Source organism: Gossypium raimondii, chromosome 4 (genome assembly GCF_025698545.1).
Source record: "Gossypium raimondii isolate GPD5lz chromosome 4, ASM2569854v1, whole genome shotgun sequence".
NCBI lineage: Eukaryota > Viridiplantae > Streptophyta > Magnoliopsida > Malvales > Malvaceae > Gossypium > Gossypium raimondii.
In genome coordinates this window covers 21146524-21157868 of record NC_068568.1, presented here as the reverse complement: position 1 = coordinate 21157868, position 11345 = coordinate 21146524, and the positions used below count along the sequence as shown (strand labels likewise).

The 11345-nt window shown below is 34.9% G+C and overlaps 2 protein-coding genes across 2 annotated transcripts; one reads left to right on the top strand and one right to left on the bottom strand.

The window, feature by feature from the left end:
* Positions 1 to 492: 492 nt before the first annotated feature.
* LOC105766670 (hypothetical protein) lies at positions 493 to 7251 on the top strand. The gene is made up of 14 exons (XM_012586232.2): positions 493 to 1066; positions 1669 to 1776; positions 1885 to 1985; positions 2086 to 2169; positions 2563 to 2638; positions 2732 to 2797; positions 2932 to 3021; positions 3924 to 3989; positions 4576 to 4718; positions 4837 to 4923; positions 5008 to 5071; positions 5758 to 5901; positions 6466 to 6638; positions 6810 to 7251. Exons 1-13 carry the CDS (start codon positions 680 to 682, stop codon positions 6607 to 6609), a joined length of 1560 nt encoding a protein of 519 aa, XP_012441686.1. The 5' UTR covers positions 493 to 679; the 3' UTR covers positions 6610 to 6638; positions 6810 to 7251.
* A 1112-nt stretch (positions 7252 to 8363) lies between these two features.
* On the bottom strand, positions 8364 to 11090 carry LOC105766671 (uncharacterized). The gene is made up of 6 exons (XM_052629205.1): positions 11014 to 11090; positions 10708 to 10843; positions 10519 to 10617; positions 9904 to 10431; positions 9408 to 9606; positions 8364 to 8761 (listed from the first exon to the last, which is right to left on the bottom strand). The coding sequence occupies exons 1-6, from the start codon at positions 11088 to 11090 to the stop codon at positions 8736 to 8738; spliced, it is 1065 nt and encodes a 354-aa protein (XP_052485165.1). The 3' UTR covers positions 8364 to 8735.
* Between the last annotated feature and the right edge of the window lie 255 nt (positions 11091 to 11345).

Genomic DNA, 11345 nt, shown 5'->3' with positions numbered 1-11345 from the left:
TCTACTTCAACTTCAGGTTAAAGAAAGAAAGTCGGACAATGGTCGTTGTTGGTTAGAGAGCTCATTGGAGGAGGCCAGACGGTGACTAGCAATGTAAAAGTATGACAGTTAGGGTTGGAAAAAGAAGAAAAAAAAAGGAAAATGAGAACGAAAATAACAAGTAAAAGAGACCAAAGAAGACACGCCGCATGGCAACGCACGAGTGGCCAATGTTGTCACGTAAAAAAAAACGACGTTAGCCTCGAATGGCAAACTAGTGGACAAAAAAATTTAAATACTAATTTAAGACAAAAAAAACCATAAATATCAATTTAGACTAAACAAACAAATTTTAATATTAATTTTATATTTAACCCTAATAATTTAACTCACTACTACTACTATTGTTTTTAATTTCACTCAAAATAATCTCCCTAAATGAAAATAAATAGCGAGCGAAAAGAATATGATAAAATGAAAAGCCGAACTTAAAGATAGAGATAATGGTCAATCTAAAAATATCGAGAAGGGCAAAAAGGTAAATCCAGAAACATAATCCTCCCGCTTTCTCTCTCTCTTCTTCTCCGCCAAGTTTACTACTTTTCCTCTAGACAACTAAATTCTCTTCCATGGCCGAAGCTAAAAGAAACTAGTAATTTCTTTTTTTTTCAAAAATTAATAATATTTGGAATTGCGTAAGATGGCCTCAATCTCTACTTGCCTTACTCTATCACCTAAGTTTCGTCTCCTAACTTCAAAACCCCAAGTTTCTCTCAATTTTCCGGGAATCCAACCACTAACTTCTTCTTCTACGTTCTCGAGAAAGTCCGGGAACTTTTTGAGACCTAGGGTTTCATTTCCCGTCATTAAGGCAAGTCTTGATGTTGGAAGGAACGCGATTAGGCCTGGAGGTGCGGTCGAGACTGATAAGTTACCCTCTGACGTCAGAAAACGAGCAATGGAGGCCGTTGACGCGTTTGGCGGGAGGGTTACTGTTGGAGATGTTTCGAGTAAAGCTGGGCTTAACTTGAATCAAGCTCAAAAGGCTCTTCAAGCACTTGCTTCCGATACTAACGGTTTCTTGGAGGTACTTTGAATTTTCGATTTCATATAACTTCCATAAATTTGATCTATGCTAGGGTTCTCGTTGAGTGGAATTACTATTTGAAACGAAATGCCAAAGTAGCTTGTGAAATGCGCAACTTCATATCGGTTTTTCTCTACTTGTTCACCCCCCCCAAAAAAAAAAAAAAAGAAGAAGAGATTTGGTGTATGGTTGGGGCTAAAATAGATGTAGATATGGTCTGGAAGTGATCTCGAACAGTGTAACTCTGTTGATGTATCTGCTGTACTAAAATGCTGCTCACTGTTGGTTATTGGACTTAAAGGAGTTTTGATAGAGCGGTTTGAACATACAAACGAAAATACATGGTTTAGTTGGACCTACAAAAGTTAATTTCTAGAAGCCAAGCTATCTTTTTTAGTTGTATGTTTTTGGACGACTAGCTGAAGTAATCTAGAGCCTGCCAGTGTTATTGACTTACTCTGTAGGAAAGCCTTTTCTGATTTTTGTATGGGGATTATCATGTTGCTTCTTGGGACTTGTTCTAGTATTATAATATCTATTTCTGGGATCTTTGAAGTTCTTGATTTGTGAGTACCACTTTTTTGTCAAGATGGTTTTAACAGGTTTCAGATGAAGGTGATGTCCTTTATGTCTTTCCAAAAGATTATCGTTCAAAACTTGCTGCCAAGTCATTTAGGATAAAATTTGAACCTTGGGTTGATAAAGCAAAGGTGAACTTTCATAACTTGTTTTTCTTTTCATTTTTGTTGAGGCTAAGGAGAAAAATCCTGGATGTCAAACATTATGGGCAATAATTTAGTCTTTTTCTTTTTTGCCAGGCTGCACTTGAATATTTAATTAGAGTTTCTTTCGGGACAGCACTTATAGCTTCAATTGTTCTTGTTTATACAACAATTATTGCCCTAATCACAAGTAGAAGGTACCTACTAACCTTGACACTTAGAAATTATTATATAACTACATAATTCTACACCAGTGGTTATTGAAAGCAAGATGCTGACTATGTGATCTGATGGCAGCGATGAAGACAATCGTGGAAGACGAGGAGGCAGATCATATGACACAGGGTTCACCTTCTACTTGAGTCCAACTGACTTGTTTTGGTAAGACTTTTTATATTATGAAGAACTCTAGCAGTTTTAGACTGTAATAGGCTGTTAATCACAGTTGAGAATTCTCACCGATCAGGCCAATTAGGGGATGCTTATAGACAACATTAAGTAGATAGCTTAGGTTTTAAAGTACCTTTGTTTGCTGAATTGCTCTAGAATTGACAAATCAGTTTGTATGGTGGTAAAAGTTTTGTCATCCACGTTTGGGTACATCTGATAGTTTCACATTAATTTTATTTCATTGGATAAATGAGATTGGGCCATCAAATTACCTTATTTTATGCTATAATCTAATGTTAAAACATATTGTCTCTGTAATCTGTATTCCTTTCATAAGTTAAACTCTTAGATAACCTCCTTCTCTGGTTTAATTTTTTATTTAAGGTACTGGGATCCATATTATTATAGGAGGCGACGGCTACGAACTGATGATGATGAGAGGATGAACTTTATTGAATCTGTAAGATGTGAATATAAACAAATGGATCATGTATGATTTTGCTCAGTTGTTTTACATTCAGAGAAAATTAGTTCATTTGTGACATCTTCTTAGGTTTTCTCTTTTGTTTTCGGGGATGGTGATCCAAATCAAGGAATTGAAGAAGAAAGGTGGAAGTTGGTAATACTTCAGCACTAACTTCTTTGGTCAATGCTTGAAACATTTTATTTCATCTTTCTGATAGTAGTTATTCTGATTATTAAGTGTTCTATTACCCCTACTAACTTTTACCATTTTCCACCCAAAATTTGCAGATTGGAGAATACATAACTTCTAATGGAGGTGTTGTCACAGCTGAAGAACTTGCTCCATATCTTGATTTACCTACCACAAAGGGAGCATTGGTATGATTATAAATTAAAGGCTAATCTTAGTCTAGCTTGTTATTAGCATGTAAAATTTTCTTACAAGTTGCTCTGAAATCTAGTATGGTGTTCTTTTGACTTGAATTTGAAATATTTTCTCTCATGATCACATTTGTTTTATTCACACTTTGACCATATGCAACTATTCTTGTTCTGTCATTGCATGACCTAAACAAAAATTTTATTACTATCGACTCAATTATTTCTTTATTTGCATTGTAGTCCCAGCACACTGTCTGTCAACCTTATTTCTGCATTTGTACGTCATAGATCATTTAATCAAATAGTTTTTGGCATGTAATCATATATTTGATGGTTACTTGCTTGCTTTGATATTATAAGTAGTTCATGGTCAAGTAATCCAGAAGTGATAAGCAGGGATTCAAATGTGGTAGGGTTCACTAACGTTTATTGCAGTTGTAGATGCCACTTACGTAATAGTGTAGGTTACGGTTCATTATGGTTGTGAAATTTCTCTATCTTGCACAAGTTTCCCTTAAATAATTAATCATAATTAACAACTCTCTTATAAAATATTTTAATTATTTATTACATTACTTTTAGAAGTTATAAAATATTAAAAACTAAATATATAATATTGCCTAATAAGTGTTTCAAAAAAGTTCTGTGTAAAAAGCTTCACAATCAGTATTACTCTGGTTTCTCCCTTAACAAAATGCTCAAACTTATTGGAGAATATTCCAAATTCTCTTTGTTGAAAACTGTTTGAAGTTGTGGCTGTTCTTATTTCAAATTATTTGTCAATGAATTATTTACTAATTAGTCCTTGCCTGCATCAAAGGCTCCAAGGTGTTTGTATTTGTTTCCTTGTTAGTTATTTGACTTTTTTTTTTTTTTTTTGGTTTTCTGTTCAATTCTAGAGTGATGAGTCGTATGTCTTACCTGTTCTTCTGCGGTTTGATGGCCAGCCAGAAATAGATGAAGAGGTATGTAGAAACAATTTATATGCATTACATATAATGCACACATGTCCATGTACCATGACAAATTCCATTTATTGTCACTTTAAGATGTAAATATTTGAAATTTTTTATTTTCAAAGGAGCCAATATTTGATCTCTCTGTTAGACCAAGACGTGTGTGTCTGTGTAGTATGACTAATTCCATTTATTGTTACTTTAAAATGTAAATATTTGAATTTCATGATTTTTGACATAAGGTACCAAGGTTTGATCTGTCTCTGAGACAAAGACAGATTCGCTTGTGTGTTCTATGGCAAATTCCATTTATTGTTGCTTTAAAATGTAAATATTTGAATTTTATCATTTTGACATAAAGTACCAATGTTTGGTCCGTGTCTCTTAGACCAAGGACATATATGTGTCTGTACAATGACAAATTCCTTTTATTATTACTTCAAAGTGTAAAGATTTGAAATTTATGATTTTGAGATAAGGTAGCATTGTTTGAGATGTGTCTCTGAGACCAAGAATTATGTCATTCACATGTTACATTTCTGGAAAAAGAGTTCCTGCCTTTATGCCCTTATAAACTACAAAACTATCTGTGTAGGGAAATATTCTGTATAGATTTCAGTCTCTGCAGCGGACAGCTTCTTCTCAGAGGAGTGGAAGGAAGGAATATGTAGGAAGAAGATGGAGTGATTGGGTTGGGGGAATTGAGAAATTTTTCAAGGAGAAGAAGTGGCAATTTAGGTTCTTCCTCTCCTTTCTCTATATGTGTGTTTTTGTGTGTTTTTTATGTAGTGCATTTAGTTGACAAGGTTTGTTCTGTTATGGAGTTTTTTTGTATTGATAAGCATTTGTTATGCAGTAAAACAAGCTCATCAGAGAGAGCAATGGTCATTGGTTTGGGTGCGATTAACCTCTTTGGAGTCATAATTCTTGGAACAATGTTAAAGTACAGTCCTCTTTCAGTGTTTCTTTCAATCTGTGCTTCTTATGTTCTGAATCTCTAATGGTGCTGCTTTTACTTTGTTTGAAGAGATGCTGCGATTAGACCGAGTGGATTTATTAATTTTGTCATGGACATTTTCCCTCTACTTCAGGTACGATTTGATGCTTTTCTTTTTTTATAAGATTGTTTTATGGAACAGAAAAACTTAACTGTAGGGAAAAGTAGGAGGTCATATGCGTTTTACATTTTCTTCTTGGATGAAATATGCAATATGATGCATAAAAAGCTTCCTCCCTCTCTGTGCCCATGTCATATTCTCTTAGCATCTCAGTTTGAATCTCTATCACCTCTGTCACTACAATTTATGTATTCTTACATGATAACAGGACACCCAGAATCTCTATAACGTTAAGATACCTCTTCACTATATTTATGTCCATGCATGCATTTTGCTTTCTGCCTTTAGATAAAGTTTCATGTTCTGAGGCCCTGATGCCTGTCCAATATATAAGCATGCTTGTTTATTATTATGGATTAGCAATGTCAGATATGTAGGTTGAAGACTTGTCTGTTGCTACTCAGTACTAGATACAGCATGTTGAAATAAATAGAAGTTCAGAATTGCTCTTTTTTGCTTCTCTGGTCTGTGACATTGGATGTACTTTTCATGTCTTCTCCCATGCTTTTGAGGAAATGAAGTACCGTGAAACTGGATACAGTATTACTAATACATTAAAACTATAGAAGATTGAGAAACTCTAGTTTCTTTCCATTTCTAGAATGAAATTTGCTTCTGCTTTGCTTTTTCAAGATTTCTATAAAACAATTTTTTTGCAGATCTATGCTGGTTCTTTCTTTGCAATTCCTTTGGTTCGGTGGTTCTTCATTCGTAAAAGGAATGCTGATATAGAGAAGAGAAACCAAATAAGAAAACTGTTTGCTCAAGCACTTGAATTGCCTGATCTTTCACTAAGGCGGAAGGTATCCTTCTTACACCTGCATTTTGATTTCTTCATCAAGGTGGTGTTTATAATTTTCCATTGAGTAGCTTTATGCCAGTACTCTCTTCTATTCCGTAATAGGCAATTACACATTTCTAAAACAGTTTAACATTATATGTGAGTTTGAATTAATTTATAGCTGTTAAGATTCGAATGTTGATCAGTGCAGTGATTTCTAATTTATTTGCATTTCTTTACTGATTTATCTTCCTATACTAAAAAATCCCTTTGGACCACTAGTATGCAATCTCTGCATGCTAAATCACATTTCTATGTGATCTTGCCTTCTTGGTTATGAGAAGATAAAGAGGATTGGGGTCCCTGATAGTTCACTGTGATGCAATGTGGGATATTGCCCATTATAGTTTCGCCCTTGTATGTTTGAAATAATTTTTCCTATTATATAGATTTTAGTTTTCAATGTATACTTGTATGATAATGACATTTTATTTTTGTGTCGAATTTCCAAGTTTCATTGTATAAGATCAGCATAGGTAAACCTATTTCCGTGGAATAATCTTTATTTATTCTGTATATATGCCAGCTATTGAGCGCTCGAGATATGGCACAAAAAACAGTCATAGGACCAGACCGCATTGTGTATAGTACTGACAGAGACTTGGTTGAGCAAGACTATGAAGCACGAGAGTGGGATAGAAGATTCCGAGAAATTGAGAAGTCAGACTGAAAAGAGCCTATATGGAGTATGGCTGCTTGGTAATTTTTCCAAGATCTCTTTGCTAAACCCTAAATGTTTACGACTTAGAAGCAGACATCTCTCTATTTCTCTCTCTCATTGTACATGTGTGTGTGTGTGTATACATATACATATAGGTCTAAAACCTTGGAGCTGCTATTCTGACACGGTTTCATATTTATTTATTATAGCTTCAGGCTGCTCTAGTTGGTGCCCTCTCTTAGCAGAGAGCATCATTACATGAAGTGATTGACAGTAGATTATGGAAGCTGTCACTTTGAAACTGTTGACATACCATTGATGGAAGAGGCAATTCTACAAAAGAGAACAGGCGATCTCACTTCAGTGCTGGCTGGAATAGCTGAAGGGGGGAGGGGGTAATAATAGTATAGATTTTTCATTAAATTGCCTCGCACTTCCTTTTTTAATCATTTGCGTATCATTATAGAATTGCGGAAGGTCAAGGTTATGAAATCAAATCCACTTCATTTGTTTTCACCATCTTCTGTTTACACTTGAAAGTAAAAGTATGTTGTGTACTGTGAACTGTAAATGATTCATACTGTAAACCATTACATTTTACGGTGTTGAGACGTAAGAGATCAATCGATACTACTTTATTTTGGTTGTAAAGACGAGCGTTTTTGGACTTAAATGGTACACTGGTATATTATGAAAAAAGCAATGTTATTTGAACTGAATCAGACCGACTGATTCGATCGGGAATCAGTTTCAAAGGTGCTTTTGAACCAGTTAGGCTGGAAATTGGTACGTAGTAGTTAAAAAACTAGTTGAACTGACTATTGAATTGGCTAAAAATTGGTTAAATTCAGTGTTGAACCGGTTGAATTGGAATTTTTTAATTTTTTTAATAAATTTTTAATTAGTCTGATTGTACTTGTCAAGTTGGTGGCTTGATCGGTTCGATTACCGATTCGGTTTAAAAAATATTGGTAATAAGTAAAAATTGGTTAAATTTCTTAAATCTTGCCAACTCATAATTCCATATTTGTTTTAAAAAATTGAATCCCATTCAGATGGCATTAGAATGGAAGGCCAGGCCATAATATTGGGAACACATCATCAGAGACCTGGCATAATCACAAAAGAAAAAGCCAAAAATTGTCTCGTGGGCTTATTTAGAAAGACTAATCGGTTTAATTAATTCGTCCGGTTGGATTAAATAAATTATTAAAAATTTATTAAAAAATTAAAAATTCAGTTCAATCAATTTTTTGTCCAGTTCAATTTTTCTGTACCAATTTCCACCCCAAGTTAATTGATTCAATACCTCTCTTTAGACTGGCATTTCGGTCGATTTGATCCAATCGATCCAGTTCAAACAAGCTCGTCTGAAACACAGAATGATGGGAAAACAATGCTTTGGTAATCTGAATAATGCAAATAGATGACGGCAGCAGCGTAGGTTCGGGTCTAGATCCCCAAGACTTCCAATCTCTATAACGGCGAATGTATATATCGACATCCCCAACCATAGCACTATTAAATGTCCTTATTCAGCTAAAATCTCAGTTAGATCTTGGATTTGAACTCAGATTAGTTGATAGCGGACCAACTCCATGGGTCAGAACCGTATCTCCCTTCGACAAGAAGTCGAAAAAGTACCTCAAGGATTAGCAGCTTAGATCAGGAAAGGGGAAAAAGGGTCAGCTCAGATTGGGATTTTAATGTACAAAACATAATTTAAAGAACTGTGATTTTATAACCCTATTAAGATGTCAAACTTAACCCAAGTGAACTGTAGAACACACCATGGATCAGCAGTTACTCTAACTGGAGTTCGAGATGGCTTGGATATCATCATTTACAGCTTATATAAGTTTTGACTAACAAAGTAGATCTGTGAAATGGCATGCCATTCATATGTACAAATTTCTTAGATGAATTGCTGGAGTACATACATTTGTATTAGCTACTTCTGTATTGTAGATAGCAGCAAAATCTAAAGGCTGCTTGCTTACCAATCTCAGAATGTAGTTACTGATGGTTGGCTCCTCAACTTGCTATGGGAGCCGAGCAAGTAATCTGCAGCAACTCCACTCAAAACCCACTTTGCAGATGCAACGATATTCCTATTAAACAGCAAATGACCACTTTCAAGCGATATGGAAGATCAATATACCTGCATGAATAGAATTATGGGATAATGATTAGTTTTATATCCAAGGCCCCAAATAAACAATTTGATTCCCTGAAAGTTATCCATGGAACTTATATATTAACGCCTAAAAGTTTTTATGGGAGCGTAAGATGAATTTGTAAAGGCTTGCTGCTTGGCAGGATTATTTTCCTTAGGTTAACTCCTTTGAGAGTGAATTTAACAACAAGAACCGTGTGTAAGCAATAAACATGCAACTGTTTAACAAAAAGTCCATAAGCTAAGTACAACCAAAAGGAACCCTTCTCCTACATCCCTTTTTTTTTAATCTCAAATTCGGGATTAAATGTTTAAATTAAAAGGAGATATCCTTTTTCCATCTATTGCATGAAAATTAAGCTCTTAAAGATAACATCATTGGAAAACACACTTATGGTTTTCCACATTGGTCTCTCGATTCATTTAATTTCCAATTCACACAAGCATACATCTCAAAAGTGATTGTACAAACAAGCATGAAAAGGGTTCTATAGAGAGAGTGCCTGACAAGCTAAAAATGTAGGTAAATCATTTGACAATCAAGATACATCCATAAATAGATCATTTGAATTTAGCAGGGACAAGTAGAGTAAATCAAATAGAAGATGGTATGTACAAATAGTGCACTTACCTAAAAGTGTGAAGACAAATACTATTGCCAGTATCATTTTTATGGACCGCTGATTAACTTTAACGAGATATGAAAATCTATCAAATCTGGCATTGCATGCCCCAAGCCTCCTTCTCAAGTGCATGACCTTTGTCAGAAACCAATGTAATCCCTGGAGGCCATGGTTTCTAAGTGCTGAACATAGTCCAATATGCTGGCCCTGATAAAGATATGCAGACTGTAAGTTGAGGACATTGACCAATGCACCAAGGCTAGAGGAATTGATGAGTTTATTGCACAACTAAGCAATAAGAAAGGTTAGCAATTAAAGGTATGTATTGCTTAGCAATTAAATGCATGTAAAAAAAATAAAAACCAAAATCATAGTACAAATTGTTCAGAAGTTCTGTAAAATGCTAGTATCAAAATTCAGAGCTAACTACTTCACCATATCTTGACTACTGATCACATGCATGCCTTCCGAAGAATAATAATGTTAAGATGGATTGAAACGTACCTGTGCAGCATGAGAAGCATCAATGTCCAAAGGAGAATGCTCTTCTTCCCCATCTTTTAATCGCTTTGTATAACTGCTAGGAACCCTTCTTCCCCACAGATTATTGAAGAATCCAATGAGATTCATACTGCTGGAAGAACCTCTCAGCTTATTCTCATGGAAGAAACACTTAGGTTTGCTATCACCAGCTTCTATATACCAACTTCCATCGTCAGCATTCCTGTTACAAGACCTCTCTTGGAAAGAATTCACTGCATTTAGACCCAATTTCATAGAATTTTGAGAATCCACTTTCCTTAGGTTACTCTCCTCCAAAGAATCATAGTAATGGCTACTATAAGCATTACCATTCATATTCACTTCTTCAATTTCTCCACATTCATTTCCAACAATTCCAGCATCTGATGAGCATGATGCCGCGGGTGGATCAAGAAATCTTTTAAATATGTCACTATCACCCAACTCATAACAGTGATTGTTAATCCCCCCGGAAAGGAAAAATGCCAAATTATCTTTATCTTGTTCATTCTAGTTTTGCCATTCAGAGATTTTAGCGGGATTTCCAATTTCCATTTCCTCCAAGCTTTTCTCAACATTGTTGATCTGTTCTCTAACAGCACTAATAAACTCCTTATGTCTAAAAATCACAGCCTCCCTAGACTGAGACCGGTCCATCCTAGCTGATGAGATAACTGCTCGTTCAAAATCTTCCAACTAATAAAATCAAAGGAAGCATTAGAATAAGCAAATGTAACACTATTAACAGGAAATAATTAAACTCAAGAATAAACAAGGAATCAATGCCTGCCATTTTGCTGTTTCAAGTATGGTAGCAAGATCGCGACTGTGATACCCAATCAAAGTAAGCAGCTTCGGGTCATAATTATTAGCTTCAACAAGATTTTGTTCATGCAAAAGAAGGCGAAAAATCGATTCCATCCTGGAAATATCAAATTAACAAAGAAAATCATTAGTTTTGAACTTGCATAACAACATAACTCAGCAGTCTGCAGTGTGATACTCCATATTAACACGAGAACAGCAACCGAAAGGAAAATAATTAAAAATTGAAAAAGTTTCGAAATGGGTATTTCTAGGGAAAGATAAAACCTGTCAGCTGAATCTTGAACGACTTCGGCGGCTGAAAATAGGGGGTCGGATTCCCATTGAAGCAAGCTTGATCCCATTTTGTTTATATAATCATAAATAAACGTGATAGAAATTTGAAAAGTAGAAACTTTTGCTATCCAAACTCTGAAACAACGATTGTCGAAATAAATGAAAAGGGTATATATATTCTTTGAATTAAAAATTAAATGAACTTAAAAATCGAATTTGAGTGTAAACGAGATTTGAACTTATTTGAAACTTCCGCACGAAAATAGTTTTATGAAAAAGTTAATCAAGTTAATATTTTTCTTTTGATATTTTCAAGTACCAAT

Coding starts and splice junctions, on each gene's coding strand:
- LOC105766670 (XM_012586232.2), top strand. CDS start 680: ATGGCCTCAATCTCTACTTGCCTTACTCTATCACCTAAGTTTCGTCTC. Junction 2,639..2,731: donor GGATGAACTTTATTGAATCT/GTAAGATGTGAA, acceptor ACATCTTCTTAG/GTTTTCTCTTTTGTTTTCGG. Junction 2,798..2,931: donor AAGAAGAAAGGTGGAAGTTG/GTAATACTTCAG, acceptor CAAAATTTGCAG/ATTGGAGAATACATAACTTC.
- LOC105766671 (XM_052629205.1), bottom strand. CDS start 11,090: ATGGGATCAAGCTTGCTTCAATGGGAATCCGACCCCCTATTTTCAGCC. Junction 10,844..11,013: donor GTTCAAGATTCAGCTGACAG/GTTTTATCTTTC, acceptor TGATATTTCCAG/GATGGAATCGATTTTTCGCC. Junction 8,762..9,407: donor ATTTGTCTTCACACTTTTAG/GTAAGTGCACTA, acceptor CTATTCATGCAG/GTATATTGATCTTCCATATC.